This window comes from Dipodomys merriami, unplaced genomic scaffold, assembly GCF_024711535.1.
Source record: "Dipodomys merriami isolate MVZ:Mamm:240054 unplaced genomic scaffold, mDipMer1.0.p SCAF_12, whole genome shotgun sequence".
NCBI lineage: Eukaryota > Metazoa > Chordata > Mammalia > Rodentia > Heteromyidae > Dipodomys > Dipodomys merriami.
The window spans coordinates 28831092-28850004 of record NW_027202493.1 but is presented as its reverse complement, the minus strand read 5'-3'; the positions used below and the strand labels follow the sequence as shown (position 1 = coordinate 28850004).

At 34.7% G+C, this 18913-nt stretch overlaps 1 protein-coding gene across 2 annotated transcripts in view; it reads right to left on the bottom strand.

Moving 5' to 3' along the window:
- Gpm6a (glycoprotein M6A) overlaps positions 1–18913 on the bottom strand; it is a 243866-nt gene that overhangs the window by 109304 nt on the left and 115649 nt on the right. The window contains exon 1 of one of the 2 annotated variants that reach the window (XM_070016455.1): positions 2495–3118. The exons of the other annotated variant lie outside the window; for it this stretch is intronic. Coding sequence (XP_069872556.1) covers positions 2495–2531 — 37 coding nt within the window. The 5' untranslated portion in view covers positions 2532–3118. Of the gene's footprint in view, positions 1–2494; positions 3119–18913 lie in introns of those variants that run through there. 2 annotated transcript variants of the gene reach the window in all.

The window sequence follows — 18913 nt, the reverse complement described above, 5'->3', positions numbered from 1 at the left end:
CCTGCATTTTTGAATGCTTCCTCAGATGCATGCAACCTGTGATCATGAACCACCACTTAACTCCAGATTTTATTTTGTGTTATTAATTATCATTTATCCATTTAAAACAATCAATTTATATTTGCTCTAAACAAGTGTCTCTTGATGTAATTTTTAAAATAGTATTAAGTATTATAAAAAAAGAAATTTACTATAAAAGATTAGAAAGCATCTGTTAAGGGAAGAGATCTCAATGGGATTTCAAGTATTAGTGAAACAAATCTCAAGAAAAATACGATAAGAATTTATACAAAGTCCTTTTCTTTCTCATATATGGGTTTATCATCTGATTACCTAGACTCTTGGAAATTTTCAGATTATTGATCTGCTCATCAAATAGCTCCTCTAATTTAGATCAAACCAGATTTCACCTTGTTCCCTTAACCCAGCACTTATAATGATATAATTTTTATTGCAAAAATACTGTACAGAGTGGTTTCAGTTACATGAACAAGGTAATGAGTACATTTCCTATCAAGCATTGTTGCCTCCTCTTTGTTTTTCCCCTAATTTATATTAAAATATAGTTAAAAGAAACATACTGCACAGGTGTCATAAATATAGTTGAGGGGAAAAAATCAGTTGAAAATAAAGTAAATTAAATCTTCCTCAAGCAAAGGAAAACTGGATTGTAGATATGTTGCCTATAAACCTTTAAATACTTATACAGCAGTGTACTTTTTTCTGATTTAAAATTGTTTTCCATCAGTATGTGTTCTTTACCTATATACATTTTAATGATGAGAAACCCATTGTGACAGCATCTTCTCCCTCAGACCACCATTACCCCAGAAAGAATTTTCAGTGCTTCCTGAGGAAAAAACATTGTAAATAATTACATCACTTTTTCTGTGTACCAATACTTTGTAGACACATCAACCTGTTAGCAAAGATCCCTGATTGAGCTCAAGCTTTTATTTAGCACAATGAACATCATTTCTTTATCTTAAAAATCAGCTTGTTTCTCTTCCTTGATAAAACAAGGAAGTATTACATTGTGAACTTTAAAAGAATATCAAAATAAGGTATTATACTCATAAAACAAAATAGTCTATCCAGAGGTTTTGTAGGGGCAGAAATTACCAACCAAATTTGCCATTTAGTATCACTAGTAAACCCTTAAGTTGTCTGTGCATGTAATAAGGTAGTTAAGGATTTTTTAAATTTAAAAATTGATGACATCATAGATATACATATTTTTATTATAGAATATCATTAACAAGGGCAATAATGATTAAATTTATATCTTAATATCTTATGTGAAATATTTATATATTTAAGATCAATTGTCTCTGATTATACATTATGAATATATATGTATATTCCTCAAAGTGTATATATGTATTTAAGATTCAGCTTAGCTGAATATTTTAAAATTGAGAAACTATACTGTACTGATAAGCTACCTATTTTGTAATATAAAAAACAATTATTCTTCAAGAAGAGCATTTATGTATATTTAGAAATCAACTTTAATGCCTAAACCTCTTTAGATATTGCATTTATGTAGCTCTACTTGTATTACTTTTCAAACACTGAAAAACAAGATCGTAGTCTGCATCATTACATAAGCGTGTGATCAGAGATGAGAAGGAAAAGAAAAAAAAAAATCACTCCCTAGGCTGGGGTGAGGGGTGAAATCCAATTTTTTCCAAAGCTACCACTTGACACATTAAAAAAAAATATTCTACAGGTCTACAGGTATTTGAGTCATTTGCAATTGGCAACATTTGAATTTTTTTAACCTATGAAAATGGTGATTTCACTTCAATTCATGCAGCCAGATGCATCTACGTAATCTTTAAAACCGCATTAGATAATTTCCCTTACATTTATTAGCCAGAGAAGATTATGAGCAGTCATAGAGAAAGGAAAAACCTAATGCCACTGTAGATCCTGAAAAATAAAATCCAACAACTTTTGCTCCGTCTATATTAAAATCAGATTGTACCCATCCAAAGGGGGAAAATCAGATGTTTCTAATATGCACATCAACCAAAATATAATCAAAGGGTCTTGGTCTTTGTTCTAGCCGATGGCCGTGCAAAGCTATTGATAATGGTTACATCATCCCATTTTTAGCTGCATTTGCTCCCAATATTGTGCTTGTGGCTCAACCTAAAATTCTTTAGACTGAGCTCGAAAACCATGAAAACACAAAATAAATGAACGTTCATAAACAATGGTCTAAGGAATCATTCCTCACAATACCGCAATGCTCTTAACACTAACACTACGGCTCTGCATTTGGATACTTATATCTGAAAGATTTGCAAATAAAGACCAACATTCATGCCAGACATTACTTCAAGTAAAACACAGACTAAAGGAAAGGAGAGGAAAGCAGCCTTTCAAGAGAGAAAACATTCATTAGCCTCACTGGCAAGTGTCTAAAGCAAACAAGGAAACTCGAAATAATGGCTCAGTTACAAATAAACCCTTTTTAGCACAGTACCTTTTTGTGTCTGTCCCTCTTCCATATTCTCTTCCATGGCTACCTTTCTTCAGTAGAAGCTGGTACACGGAATTAATCAAAAGCTCAATTAGATGTTGAAAAAACGTGTGTGTGTGTGTTTTTTCGTTCCTGGGACGCTCCCACAGCAGTAGCTTGGGCAAGTCCTTAGAGCTTAGCTAAGGCTCCCTTGCGCCTCTTGTTTGCTTGGAGACTGGCTGTCAAGTGTAATTTCATTCAAATTACTCTTCCGTGAAGATGATCAATTTTTCCTCTCAAAGCTGCCCATTGTGTGCTACCCTAGGCAGGTATTCAAACAAACAGCCTGAGAATTTTGGGGGGAAAATGTGGTCTCAATTCCAGGGAGCAAAGACAACTAGGATTCATAAGCGTTGTTTTGCATTTTAAAATGGGGGAAAGAAACTGGAGGTTTGTATTGAAATCTAGGCTTTAAATTGGAACCAGGCTGAGCTGAGAACAGATGGAGGGGTGTCCTAACTTGAAACAGACCACCAACCCATAATTCCCCCCTTTGCTACCAGAGTGGGAAAGCCCAGATTCCCGTCGGTTCTTTATGCTGCTGCAGTTCCTTCTCACCCAGTCAGATTCACTGCAAAACTGCGTTTTCCTTTTCTCTCCTTACTAGGTATCTAGTTAATTTGATTTAAAGGTGCCAAGATGGGATGCAATTATACCATCTCAAGGTTTCTCTGTAAAAGGTTATTATCACGAGAGGACCTGTAAGATCCCATCTTTCAGATTTTTAAAGCAGAAATCCAAGCTTGCTTTACAAAAGAATATATATAATAAGCCTTTAAGCCTGCAAGATAGATGGAAATATTTTACTTAGAAAACATTGAAGGAAAACACTGGAGGAAAAAATAATTAGAGAGTATATTGATGTCTTTGTAATTTACTGCTATGATTTTTACCCACAGAAGCTGCTGTTCTCAAATGGAAATCTTCAGAAAGGGAATTTTTAAGGGGGTCATTTCTGAGGAATGAGTAGGGTGATAAAAGGAATTCTAGATAAGGAACAACAGGCTAGCAATTTTTTAATGAGAATCTGAAGTCTAATTTGGAATGCAAATCACAAAGCTGCCGTCTGGCAATAAACTAGCATTCATACTTCTAGCAAGTGAGTGGCAGGACACAATCAGAGTCTCAATTCTTCACAAAAGGCATACGCAAGAAAATAAACAGTATCTCGCAAAGCTGCATAAACCCCTATAGAAGGTAAATGAAGCAAGAATCTCCCTGCTTCCATCTCCAAAAAAGCAATCCCATGGAAACACACTCACAGACAACTGTGGCTCCCTTTCTTTAATGAAAAATAATCCATATTTTCCATAGCATAAGTGTCTTGCATTATATCAAAGATTTGACATACAATCTGAGAGCACATCAATAGCATGTTGAGCCACATTCTCTAAACCATTACAAAAGCAATGAGTTAGAGGAAAGATAATTGAACAACATTTGATTCTATAACTCATGCAGGAATGGCTTTCAGCCTTCTTACTTCTGCAATCATTTTTTCCTTTCCTTTTTACTCAGATAACCCAAAGATAAGTGAGATTCAAATGATTCAACACTTAGCTCTATTGAGTCTGTATCAATCTGTGGTCAAGGGTTTTTGAGTGTTTCTTTCTCAGGGAATATCTTGTGAGAATGCATAAAGGAAATGAAATCATAACAACCTCTGTACTTCAGCTCATCCCTGGGCTAACATTGTGTGGCATCTAAACAAACAGGGTAGAATATCACTACTCATTACCAGTCTTAATTTATGGCAGTCAAACATATTATTAATAGTGGTATCAACAGAAATAACAGCACCACTTTAAAAATTTATAGCACTTCCTAATAATTTTCATATACATTAGCCCATGCAAGGCAAGTGGATAAAGAATAAATTTCCCCAATATTCTTGGGAAAAACAAATTAACTAATACTAAAGACTCCCAGAAATGGACCAAATATATAACCAAGTAAGTCTAAGAAACAATGCAAGCTGACTCCTTGTCTGGATATTGAAACTTAATTTTTTAAATCTACTCCATTTCATTATGAATACTGTCAGGGTTCTTCGAAAGTCAGCCTCCAGCTGGGTGCCAGAGACTCATGCCTGTAATCCTAGCTACCCAGGAGGCTGAGATCTGAGGATAGTGGTTCAAAGTCAGCCTGGGCAGAATAAGTCCCCATGAGATGCACTGCCAATTAGCTGCTTGAAAAGCAGGAGTGGAGCTGTGGCTTAAAGTGGTAGAGCACTAGCCTTGAGCAAAAGAGCTCAAGGACAGAGAACTCAGGCCCCGAGTTCAAGCTCCATGCCCAACAAAATCAATATATAAATAAATATATAAACAAAAAAATAAATGTATGTTAGCCACATTCAGATTTTTTAGTCATATATATACAACAAAGGAGAAAGCAATTAAAGAGAAAAAAATTGAGAATGTTAAATTAAAGTCACTTATTGCTCTTGCCAGACCCAATGAAACATAAGTCCCATGGTTTCCCTTATTTGCAGTAATTAGTATATGTCTAGGATAATCTTAGCAGATGGGCAGAATAGCTCAATAGCTATGTACATATGACCATATAAGAAGATGCTAAGTGAAATGAACTCCAAGACATGGACACAAGAGGTTTTCCTTTGTTGTTGTTGTTGCTGTTGTTTTTAATGTACTATGTGATTTCTGTTTTCTTTGGTGTCTTCTTCCCCCTATGGTTTATCCCCTGTTGTCACTGTATTTAATTTTGGTAGTCTGGGTATTGTATATACTTTTATCTCAATTAGGGAAGGGAGGGAAAGGCGAACAAGAAAATGGTGAGACAAAGGACAAGGAGGGAAACAAGGCAACAGTGATACTCACAAGACAATATGTTGGAAATGATCTGTACAACTTGGAGAGGTTGGAGAGGGAAAGGGAGAAAAATAAGGGAGGGGAAACAAATTTGACAAGAAATGTACTTATTACCTGACTTATGTAACTGTAACCACTTTGTACATCATCTTGACAATAAGAAATAAATAAAATAATTTTAAAAATAAATTCACTACACAAAAATGGAAAGATGACTGATTTCTTTTTCTTCTGGCAAAGATTGCATGACTATAAATTTACCTTATCAATTTTTTGCCTAAAAGAGGCCTTTTCACGTGACTGTTATTAAGATGAGAAGACAAGCATACCAATTTATTTATTCGTTTATTCATTTATTTATTTTCATTGGTTGTGGAGCTTGAACTCTGGGCTTGGGCACTGTCCCTGCGCTCTTCAGCTCAAGGCAAGCACTCTACTGCTTGAGCCACAGCGCCACTTCTGGTTTTCTGAGTGGTTTATTGGAGATAAGAGTCCCATGGATTTTCCTGCCCAGGATGGCTTTGTACCTCGATCCTCAGATCTCAGCCTCCTGAGTAGCTAGGATTACTGGTGAGCCACCAGCGCCCGGCTTAAGCATACCAATTTAAATATGCATACATATGTCTATATACTAAGATATATATGCATATATATATATATATTAAAATCACCTCCAGTACAGGTTAATGGAGTCCTGCCTAATGGAAGAGGAGAAACACATTGTACACATAGCTTCCTTTCAACCATCACTTGGCAGTAAGCCAATGTTTACTTTTTTCCTTACTATGGTAAAATACATATTTTTGCCATTTAAAATGATACGACTATCATTTTACAGTCTACAGTTTTGCGGAGTTAAGTACATTCATGTTCTGTGATCATTTTCACCACTCATCTCCAAAATATTTCATCTTCATACTGAAATTCTATACCCATTAAGCACAGGCTCCGTAATTCCCTTCCCTTTGTTTGATGGCCATGGGGCAAGTATTGCTACTTGGTACCTTTAAGAATATTTCTTAAGCTATGATTTCATTTATAGTAAAGTATTTTCCATATTCAAGAAAGTAAAACCTAATTAGAAAAGAAACTTAGCTGAACTTACTGTAAAGTCACTTTATGAATTCTAAACATATGAATCTCAACATTTGGCATTAATGGTTCTTTTATTTCTGCATTGAGACCTACAAGTTGAGATGCATGTGGTATCTTATCTAGTATTCTCTTTTATTCTGCATGTCTCCTTTGAACCCTCTGCTCTTGGTCATTTATTTAAAATAAATATATGAATATGAGTTCCTAGTTAAAAACTGTGATCATAAATCCCTTTCAGATATTACCTAAAAGATAGTTATAATATATGCATATACATATATATGTAACTTTTATGCTGTGTAAGTTCAAAGTCACATTACTCAATCTCAACTCATTATGAATATCTTTGACTTTTCTCAAATCACCTTAATTTGGAGTCAGCTCTTCACCACTTACATCCTAACTTGATGGTCATTGTATACATTGAGGGAAATGTCTACATATTCTACAATGTAGTCATCTTAACTATGCAATATTTAAAGGAGAAACAATAAACACAGTTAAAGATTAAACAATAAACTCTTTCAATGTCTCATCAACTGTAAAGTTAAAAGAAGTAGAAAATAAATGTTCACAGACCATCAGTGAGATTAGAGAGAACATGTGGAAAACAAATGTGAATACATAAACCAAGAGAAGTAAACACTATTTGGAAACTGCTTCTTGTCCTCAAAGGTTTCAAACAAATATAGCATCATCTTATAAATTAATTGTCTTGAATGTGTTTGTTTATTCGTGTGTTTGGCTGGCTGGCTGGTTGAATGGATTTTTCTCAATATTACATTCAAAGATAAAGACTGAAAAGATTGAAAACTAGGTTCTATAAAATTTTCTTAGTGAATCTAATGTTATTTACCACAAGCAGTAAATGTTTAAAATACATTATAGAATTACCATGGCATTCCAGAGAATTTAACAATCCTTCAAAGCACTCGATTCAGTGATTGTTCATGGGATTTACAAGTCTTATACTTCATACCCTTCTTCCTCCCATTCTTCACTGTAGCAATGTTTATTAAATATTCTTGCATACACATGACCTTAATGTAGGTAGAATGAATAAGATAAACAAACCTATGACTACTTTCACATAGTCTAGTATTACCAGATGTGTCCAAGTTGTAAGCCTATTTGACAAATGCTACCTAGTCAATATAAAACAAGTATAGATACTACCTGAGTTCATATGAGGAATATTTAACCTAGTATGCAGTTTTCATAGTTGGAAATTGTTTCAGGTTTCCTAGAAGGTACAATTTGAATTGATTTGCCCCAAGTTTATAACCCTTTGTTGGCAGCAGGTCAAAATTAACCAGAAAATGGACTTTTGGTCTTCAGGGAAGAAAGAAAAGTTTCTCTAGGATGTAGAAACTGAATACACAAGGCCCATAGGGACAGATACTCTTCTGAACAAGTGTAATGGATGAGCATCTGGCAACTGAGGAAACCCTTTACTTTATTAGGCCTTATATCCCAAAGTTACTCAATAGTCTTGTCTTGGAAAATCCAATTCTGAGTCAAGCATAGCTTTTATTTGCTACTGATTTTTTAAAGGATATTCTTACTAATTAGACTGTCGTCTAGAATGCTGGAGTCTAAAATGGAGACCATGGGATCTCATTAATATTTTTTCTGAAGAAATTACCTCGGTCTCATTTCGTATTTATTGTATCTTTAATTCCCAGGTACTTTCAAGCCACATCATTTTCCCTCAAATTCATTAATACCATGTGTTCACAGAGTTAACCAGTCCTCTTGTCATGATAGTGTCCCAGCCTGCTTTCCAATGGTCACTTGTCTCACACTATTCTTAGAATAAAGTTCATCTGACTCAGGTTGGCTGGGATTATGAGCTAGGCTCTTGCAAAAACCCACATCTCTATCCACTTGCTATTTTTTCCCGACGTTTCTCAAACTTTTCAATTTGTAAATGCTGTTACTTCTGCCCAAATACTTTCTCTTCTATAACCAGATCATAAGAGTTACTTGATTACCAGACCTCAGCTGGAATGTTATTTTCATATAAAGCTTCCCAGACACAGAAGGAGCTTCTTTTGTACCCACTGCAGCCTGCAATCACATTGTCATTTTTCATGGTTTCATGTTATACATGTCTCCTACACTGGACTCTAACCTGTATGCCCCAGGAAGCATACATAGGACAAGATACAGTAAGCATTCAAGGATATTTAAGTATGATTTGAATTCCCTCATGAATAGATTAAAATCATAAATGGCAAAGAAATCAGCTCAGTAGCCTAAACTCTACTTTCTCCTCCATTTAGTATTGTCCACAGTATTTTGGAGTCTATGAACATAACTTACAGAAAGAAAATCCAGGAGAGCTGGGTTATGTTTGAGTGTAACATGCGTTAATAATGGTAAGAAAGGAGTTGATGACTATAATAAAGATGTGTTTCAAAGATCAAAGTGTAAAATAAAAGGACACAGCAAAACACATTTGCCATGGTTTCTATATTATGGGAAGACTATATTGTTATAAGCAATATTAGGTTCTGGGGTTTGAACTCAAGGCCTTTCTTATGTTCAATCAACTTTCTTGTGTAGTTGGCACTCTACTACCTGAGCTTCAGTTCTGCTTTTGGCTGATTATTTTGGAGATAGAGTCTGGTGGACTTGTCTAGTCAAGGCTCACTTTGAAGCTCAGTACCCAGAGTAAGAATAATACCCTTTAAAGCAAATTTACCCCTTAAACTAGCAAAAATAATTAGGAGTTTGTACATCAATACCATTTGATATGAACTTGAAAAGCTCTTGGTAGTCTTTAATGTTTCTTCAAAATACCAGAAAATAGAAAAATCCATATATGATCATTATATCTTTCATAAAATATAGAAAACCATACGAAATAAAAATGTACTCTCCTTGCAGCAAGGTAGATGAAAAAATAACTTAGATGCATATAAAATAACACATTTTTCTCTCATATATTAAATATAGATATTTTTTAAAAGACATGATTTTAGAATTGGATTTCTTAGGAAAGAATAAGAAAAGAGTGGAAGGAAAGACAGAAAAGAGGAATAGCAGGTAAATATGCTCAAAGCATATTGCATACATATAAGAAAATGTCATAATAAAACCTACTACTTTGTTTAATTAATCTACTCTAATTTAAAATGTTCCAAGACCCCTTGGATAACCAGTAATAGCTTGTGCTCAGCTCAAAATTCAAGTGTTACTAATTTAGGAAGATAAAAGAGTAGTCCAAACTGATTCCTTATGGTCTCAAAATGTTAAACTGAGCTCACCAAAGAATTAGCTGGCTCTTTCACCCAACTCACTCAATGAGTCATGCAGTGACTAGTAGGGTATCCGAAGCTGAGCTCAGCAGACAGAACAGATGTGGTTTTCTGCTCTACAGAGCTAAGAGCATACACAGCTGGAAGAGACAGACAGAAACAATTGGAAAGAAAAAAGTATAATTGGTCCTCCTATCTTCGTCTCCCAAGTAGCCATGACTACAAATGTCCACCTCTGTGTCCCGCTGTTTATTAAATTTACATGAAGCACTTCTTCATTTTAGAGTAATGCCTTTGTATTAAATTTGTGACAATGGATCTAGGGTATAACTTATCTGAAGAAGGGATGATCTTTGGTCTTGTTTCATTCAGCAAAACATCAACGTTTAACAATGAAGAAATTTCAGATAAGCCTAATTTTACATACCAAAGGATATTGAAAATAACAAGATTTTATAAGTAATCTAGTGAGAGAAAGAGAATAAGAAAAGGCAGGAGGCAAGCATGATATTCTGCAAAACTTGTCCTATGTCCTAAGCTTTCAAGTAGCTATTTTAAATCTCTGCTTCAAGTTACTTCTGAAATTCTGATTACACTCTGTGGCACAAGATTAACGAGGAAGAGAAATGAGATTCAAGCCTCTCAGCTTTACCACAAGATTTTTGGTGTTTTTGCTCATACATGATATTGCAAGTCTATTTGTAGATGAAGAAAAAAGTTGGTTAAAATATACTCTCACATTTCCAGAGACAACCTTGTAGGTAACCTAAAAGTTCTTATCTAAAGAAAAGAAACTCCCAGATTGGCAATTTGGTTCATCCTTCAAATTGCCCCCTACCAACACATCTGAACTAATAAAATAATAGTGGAGTTTTCCCAATGGATAAGCAAGATGAATGGCCATTCCTTTCTTTCTTCTGAGAGAAATGGGTGACACACACACACACACACACACACACACACACACACACGTCTCTTTTGCATTGTTGAGACTGATCATTGTTTTAGAGGCAGTTAAGTCCAATCTCGGAAGACAACTTCCAATGAGAAACATACTGTCTCCTAATGGAGAAGATGGAATTACAGATCAGAGCCAGGATAAGAGCTGAAAGCATCTGTGCTAGGTAGATAGACATGGGGTAGACTCACATTTCAATACTGACATGTGTTGATCTTGTTGAGCCACAGATCCACTATGAGCCCTAACCCACCCCTGGGAGACCTTACGCACTCCCACAGCACATTATCCCTTCTGAAGGTGGTGTCAGTGACCAAATTACTTCCCATCGGTTCCCATCTTGTAAACGTCCCACTGCCTCTTAATATCACTGGGAAACTTTTTGGAGACAAGTAACTATCTTCTGATATTGATTCTGTTTTGAACCAGTAGCTTTCCATCGTGTCTGCTTTCCACAACAAGTAGAGAACAAGTGTACCCAAGTTCTGAAGGTGCCAGAAACAGCTAGAAAACATGGCCTATGTTTTCCCAAGAAAGTTTTATTGGCAAACAGAGATGGTCTGTATGGATCGACTTGATCATAGCTCAAGAAGACCACAATGCTCAAAAGTTCAAACAGCACAAATCACATGTGAAGAGTTTCTTGGCTCCAGGTACACTGTTAGATAGAGTGAACCCTGCAGAACAGCACCTGGCCCCACTCTGTGCAGCAGCCGCGCCTGTCTCAGATGTCAACAGCTCTCTGTGGCTTTCAGCATTATGCTCTAGTCACCAGTAACTGTCCCACTGCAGTTGTCCCAGATAAAATGCAAAGCTGTTCTTAGCACTTAATATTGCAAATATTAAGCTAGCATATGATTTATTCCTCCCTCTATCCTACAGCCTGAATTTCAATCTCATTTGTTTACAGTTCATATGTGCCAGGAATCAGACATTTTTTCATATATATATCTAATATTCATTTCCCTTGCCTGTCACTAAAGCAGAAATTGTGATTTATATTTGTTTTTTTCCCTGAGAGTTCATGGAGTGAGACTAACTGGGAAATGCTCGGTTTTCTAGGTTTAGCTGTTTATATTCAATAATGACTTTAATAAACATTTGTATGGTACTTTTGTTTGCAAGGAAAGCACATATTTTACCTTATTGTTTTTATTTTCAAACCTGAAAGTCAGTGATACTTCTCCTTTACAGGGATTAGACTGAGCATCAGTAAAACAAATAATTTTCCAAGGCCATTCTCTCAAAAAAGTCAAAATTAAAATACACTGGTCTTTCAAAATGTCTTTTATTCCAATACATTAAAATACCGGTAATTTTACCAATATAGATTTTTATGTGCTCTACCACACTGTATCCCAAGAATGTCCTCATGAGAGATTTAGCATTACTGTGATGCAAATGCATCCAAAAAGTGAATTTTCAGATGACATAAGATGAAACAATTCTTTGAAATAAGTGCTACACAAAAATGATATAATTATGACCACCGCTAAATGGGAAGAGATAAGATAGGTGTACAATAAATATTAATGACAGTATTATGGGAAATGTTCCTTGAGCTTTTGTGCTTAAGACTGGTGCTCTATCAGTTTGAGCCACAGACCCACTTTTGGGGTTTTTTTTGCTTTTTTGTTTTTGTTTTGTTGGAGGTTTTTTTGTTTTGTTTGTTTGTTTTTTAGAAATTAATTGAAGATAAGAGTCTCATGGAGTTCCCCTCCTTGGTTGGCTTTGAATAGGATCCTTAGATTTCAGCCTTCCAAGTAGCTAGGATTATAGCTGAGAGCCACCACTACCCAGTACAGAATTTATTTTCTACCAGCCTCTGTTCTTAGCAATTTTACCCATATTTTCTCCTCATTGATATATTTATTGAGATGTCTTTAATGAGAAAAAGTAAACTCTCTCATTAGTCTATGAAGCAGTTCAAATTACTCACTGCCTCATAAACTATGAAGGAAAAGGTAAGTCACGGGCAAATCAGGCCATGAAATGTTAGATTTTAAAATCAACTATATATTTTCCTGACTCATAAAGCAATCTGCTTCTGTGAAAGTATTGTAATCCAGAGTATCTATGATTTTTTTTCTCTATAAACCTGTGTATATTGATTCTTTCAAGGGGCAGTATATTTAACTCAATAGACCAGTTAAGTAGCCTGGTTTAACCATTGCTGAGTCAATTCTATACTTTCTTATGTCATAGTCTCCCTAAACAAATAGGGAACCAGAACAGAATTGTCTTGTAGTATTATTATATTTTGTGGAGTGCAAAATATAATATTTATAGACTGCTAATAAGTCACATGAAAATATCAGAGAATGTGATCTTTTCAGATTGTACAGTGTGTTTCAGCCTTCATAGAGGGCATATTTGAATATGTCATGCATTTGAACTTTTATAGCACTCATTACCTCATTTTAAAACTTCATTTTCATTGTTTCTGAAGTGGAAAAACATTAGGCAGCTAACAATCACACTATGTTATTTCAAGACAACTGCCTTTCTTTGCAGAGGAGTCCTGCTTTTTATGCATAAGATAACATATCTGTTTGCAAAGGGGATTTTCCTATTACAAAAAGCCTCTTTAAACTTACATGTGAAGAGGTTTTTTTTTTTTTAATTATAATTAACAAAATGCTTCATTGCTACCAAAATATGTCCATTTGGGCCCTATTAAGTTTCTAAATCCCAAATCTTTGGATCTTTGAAATCACTAAGCTAACCAGGCACAACAAATACTGTAATTATTAATAAGAACAGAAATCATAGTGTTTATGAATTGCTAGTATTAATTAGGAATTTTTTAAAGTAATTTGAATTATTCATGTATAATCAACATTTTAAAGGTAAATTTCAATTACAAACACCCTTAAACTTCTAATGGAGTAATGTCCTAGAAAAGCTTTTTTGTTAGGTTGAAAATGTAGTAATTTATGGATATTTCTAGAACATGAGAACTACTGAGCATAACAGGCCAGCAAGATGCTCCAAGGTAACTGACTTTCCAATCACATGGCTACTTGGGAGAAGCTGGGAGTGTCCTTGCCCACTATCACAGAGAGAACATCTTACCACACATCAGTAAAAGATCAAAATTTTAAATTCAAAGAACAGTTTCCATCGGATGCTTATCACGTGTGTAACACCCTAAAGTCGAAAATCATAAATGGAGCCATCCTACATGGAAGACCATCTGTACATCCAACTTTTTGATGATGTACTGCATGGTTTACATATTTCTAGTTTAGTATCAGCATGTAAAGGCATTATTTATTTTATTTATTTATTTATTTTGTCCGTCGTGGGGCTTGAACTCTGGGCTTGGGCATTGTCCCTTCACTCTTCAGCTCAAGGCGAGCTCTGTACCACTTGAGCCATAGCACCACTTCTGGTTTTCTAGTGGTTTATTGGAGATAAGAGTCTCACAGACTTTCCTGCCCCGGGTTGGCTTTGAACCATGATCCTCAGATCTCAGCCTCCTGAATAGCTAGGATTACAGGCATGAGCCACCTGACACCTGGCTCTATTTAATATTTTTTTAAGAAGTAACATGTTGGAACTTTTTAGACACATAAAATAACTAGGCTGGCTGTTACTGATGAACAATTGTCACCCTAGTAATTTATAATGAAAATATAGGGATTGAAATGGATGTGAGTTTTAAGGCCAGCCTATGCTACATGAAAAGACATCTCAAAAATCCAAATAAAAGAAATATAAAATATATATGACACATTTTGATAATAAAGCATAGTCCATATTTCAAGATTACTTAATAAAACCCTTTTAGTTCAAAATAGTGAAAATATAATCCTGCGCAAAAGAACAACAATTTGTTTAAAAGACTACCTGAGGAAATTGTGGTGTATAATCAGATCAAATATTAAAGTGAATGAAATAGTAAAGGCACTTGTATAGTTGGATTTTAAGTGAAAGATATTTTAAATTGCTATTTGTTCTTTTAAATTTTTTTTTGAGACAAGGTCTCACTATATAACTCAGGCTGTCCTTGAACAAATCATCTTCTCTCTGTTTTTAAAGTGCTGAAATTGCAGGCATGTGACATCACAATCAGCCTATTTTACCTGAAGACCTACAACTCAAGAAGTTTTAGCAATTTTCAAGAATTTTTTGTTTGTTTCTTTGGTTTTTGTTTTCTTCTTGGGAATCAACTCTGGGTCTGGGCAATGTCCTCTGTTTACTCAAGGCTAGCACACTATTACTTGATTCTCAGATCTCAGCCTCCTGAATAGCTAGCATTACATGTGTGAGCCACCAGTGCCTGGCCAGTTTTCAGTTTTTACATGTAAATATTTAAATAACTTTGTTACAGGCCAAGGACTGGGGAGTTATTTTATATGTTAAATGTAAGAAAAAAAGGCAGCCATTCATTCCTAGAGAAGATGAGATGCTAATATAAGATTAAATCTAAAGTAACATCCAACTAAAATGCAGATCTACTAGGTAGATTTAGATTGAACTGGAATGAGCCCTTAATTCATTATACCTAAAAACATAATCTAAATATTAAATCATAAGTAGTCAACTTCTTATCATTACTGTGATATGGAAAAACAAGGTCATATAGAGCCAGTATCTAGGGCTGACTCTTTTCTCTACATGAAGTACATGTTCATTTTCTAGAGGCTCATTGGCTTGAGGAAGGGAGCAGAGGGCTAGGACAGAAAGAGTACATGCATATGGATACAGATGGGGGAACGGTGGGTCAAGAAAGGTTTATAATTGGGCTGTAACAGCTGAGCTGGCTGTGTCAATCTAGGACCCATGAATATTCAGCTACAATGAAAAGTCATTTATTTTTATGGAATATTAAACATTAGTTAGGTTGTGTTAAATATCACAGTCTGATCCTTGCTGAACTTTAGAACATTAAATGTAGGCATGTTTATGACATCACATTTGTTTCACACATAAATATACAACACTATTAGAAAACTTCTAGGACTATGTAGCCTGCAAGGTATGTAAAGCAAATGATGATAGTAATAGACAATGCTTATTTTAGCCCACCATAATTGTTCTAAAAACATGACTTATTTTATTATATTTAATTTCATAATAACTTTAGTAGATAGGTACTATTCTTATCCCATTTTTAGTAAGTCAAAAGTGAAGTATAAAAGATTTTAGTAATCATCTTACTAAGATCAAAGAGCTAATATGTGACAGAACTGAGAGGAAAAACAGGCAGCCTGTTCCCAGAGTTCATGTTTTATTCATTTAAAATAAATAGTGCATACTTAAAATATGTATATTTCTGGCAGGCCACCAGTTGTACTTACTTACTGTTCTTGTATGTATTCAACTTTATTAACAGAGCCCTCATTGCTTCTAATTCATTATTTCTAAGCTGATTCATCAGCTTGCATTTTCTGACTTATTTTTGTCTATAACTTCTTCTGTGTCTCACAAATATGTTAAGAAAATAATTGAACAACCTTACTTATACAAACGAATTGATCTCATCCTCTAAACTGAAAAGAATCCGCATTTCTGATCCCATTTCCATCATTTGCTTGCCTATTTTTCAGTATATACAATTCCTTTTGGTTAAAAAATAATATGGCATCTATTTTATTTCCTTTTTATTATCACATAGTAATTAAACCTGGAGTTTTATCAAAACACAGAGTGTAGTTGAAAGAAATGCCATGTGTTTAATTACTGTGAATCCCTGAAGAACTACACTTGGATAATTAAACTCATTGGATAGAAAACAAAGTATATTTGAATCCAATAGCTTACATATTTAAGCTTGAAGATACCAGGAAAGAACAAGATAATATCATTAATCAAATCTTGAAGTTCTATTTCCTTTGACACAAAAAATGAAGACTGAAAACACCAGGCTAGGACTCTTAAGAATCTAACTATTAAGTCAGGGGTTGATAATCACACCTGTAATCCTAGCTACTCAGTAGGCTGAGATCTGAGGATGACAGTTCAAAGCAAGCCTGGGCAGAAAAGTCCATGAGACTCTTATATCCAATTAATCACAGAAAAACTCAGAAGTGGTACTGTGATTCAAGTGGTAGCCTTTGCTAGCCTTGAGCAAAAAGAGCTTACAGATCCTGCTCATGCTCAGAATTCAAGGCCCAGGACTGGCAATAAATAAGTAAGGAAAGAAAGAAAGAAAGAGAAAGAAAGAGAAAGAAAGAAAGAAAGAAAGAAAGAAAGAAAGAAAGAAAGAAAGAAAGAAAGAAAGAAAGAAAGAAAGAAAGAAGAAAAGGAAAGAAAGAAAGGAAAGAAAGAAAGAAAGGAAAGAAAGAAAGAAAGGAAAGAAAGAAAGAAAGAAAAGGAAGAAAGAAAGAAAGAAAGGAATCTAACTACGTTATCTGACCATAAAGGAATCTAACTCCGTTATCTGACCATATAATAATTTATGTTGAACAGACTGATTCTTAAAGAATCAAATATAAATTCCTCAAAATAACATTGAAGGTGCTCAGCTGAATGGCCAGGTTTCAGAAAATATATTGCCATTTTGTAAAACAAGTCCACCTCTTAATGAGATTGGCAAGTTTCTTCTATCCATCTTCACTTCCTAGGTAGTTCCTTGAAATGTGATTTCTATTTGCTCTATCCCTCTGATAATGGCTTAGTCAAAACTCCTGAATGACTACGGAGCATTGCAGGAACAAATTGATAATCTTAATTTTTCTCAACAGTGATTTACCCTCACTGAGACCCCTTGGTCTTGATTAGAGGCCCCATTAAAATTGGGTTTCTTAATCTCTTCCTCAATAAATTTAGAAGCTTATTTAAATAACAATTGAACACATTTGTTAGAAATATTCATAGGGCAACGGACACAAATTTATTTTTTAAAATACTAGAAATCTTAATCTTCCACAAGTATTCCCACAAGTACTTAAGATTTCAACCTCAACTCTGACTAAATAAGAAAGTAGTACATTTTTCCTTTCAGACACTCCATCACTGAATAAAGCAATTCTACCTTGCAACCTAAAGTTCGCTTAGGTTCCAGTAAAAGAAGCAATAATAACTAGAACAATATGAAAAGAAACATTAACTTGGGTAATATTTTATTTTCTTATAAAATTTTAATATAACTGGGAGAATTTAGATTGTTTTATGTCTTGATCTCTGTTTTTCAGTTTCCCAAAATGTAGATCCTTTCAGTGGGGCATGTTGCTCACAGCTCCTTTTGTGCAAAAAAAAAAAAAAAAAAAAATCTAGCTAAGTTGAAGCAAATGGGCAGTACACACCCACAAAATGGACAAATGGACAGGTCAGGTCAGAAGACTGCCTGTATCACAAGAACATTTGTCTCTACAAATTAGAAGGCTGAGATTCCAACCTTTACTACTTCATTGTCACTGAACCACAGCCTATATTGCAAAAGGAGGAATGTGACCGCCCGCAGATATTAGCTTCAACATTTATACCTAAAAATATGACAAAAAGAATAATTTCTATAGATTATTGGTGAAAACTTGAAGAATGAAGCATTTCCACCCCAAAGGTTAGAAGGAAAGCTACTATTCCTCAAATATAGGAGAAGTTGGTTATATAATGATAAATGTCTTTACTGAATAAGCATTTAATTAAGAAAAAAGGACAAGAATAATGACTATAAGATAGTCTGGTTAAGAATGGGTAAAGATTCTTGTGGGAGTTAAATAAAGTCCCTCTCCCCAGCCTGAACTTCTAATGTCTGTAGAGTTTTGTATATATATATGGAAAGACCCAATATACTGTTAGCCTAAATTTTTGTGTTTTCATTTCTAAATCACTTATATGATACATATGATATATAATATATATGCTATATGATATGTATATGATATACATATATATATAGGATTTGAACTGAGGGTCTCATATTCTCTGGCTTGTTTACTCAGCCAGTGCTCTACCACTTGAACCCTGACTCCAGTCTAGGTTTTGGCTGGATATATTGGAGATGGAAGGTACTAGACTTTTCTGCCTGGGTTGTCTTCAAATTGTCAAGCTTGGGTCTCAGCCTTCTGAGATGACAGGCATAAAGTAGTGATGCCGAGCTCCTTTGTGCTTTTATGTCTGGCCAACAAGTATCTTTTATGAAATAAGATAAGGTATTAATATGTAAACAGATAAATAGTTTTCATCAAGCCTAGATCAGCCTCTTATTGTACCAAATGGGAAATAAACATACACTGTTCTTCCCATTAAACAAATGCAGAAATTAAGAAACAGAATTAAGCAGCAGTAA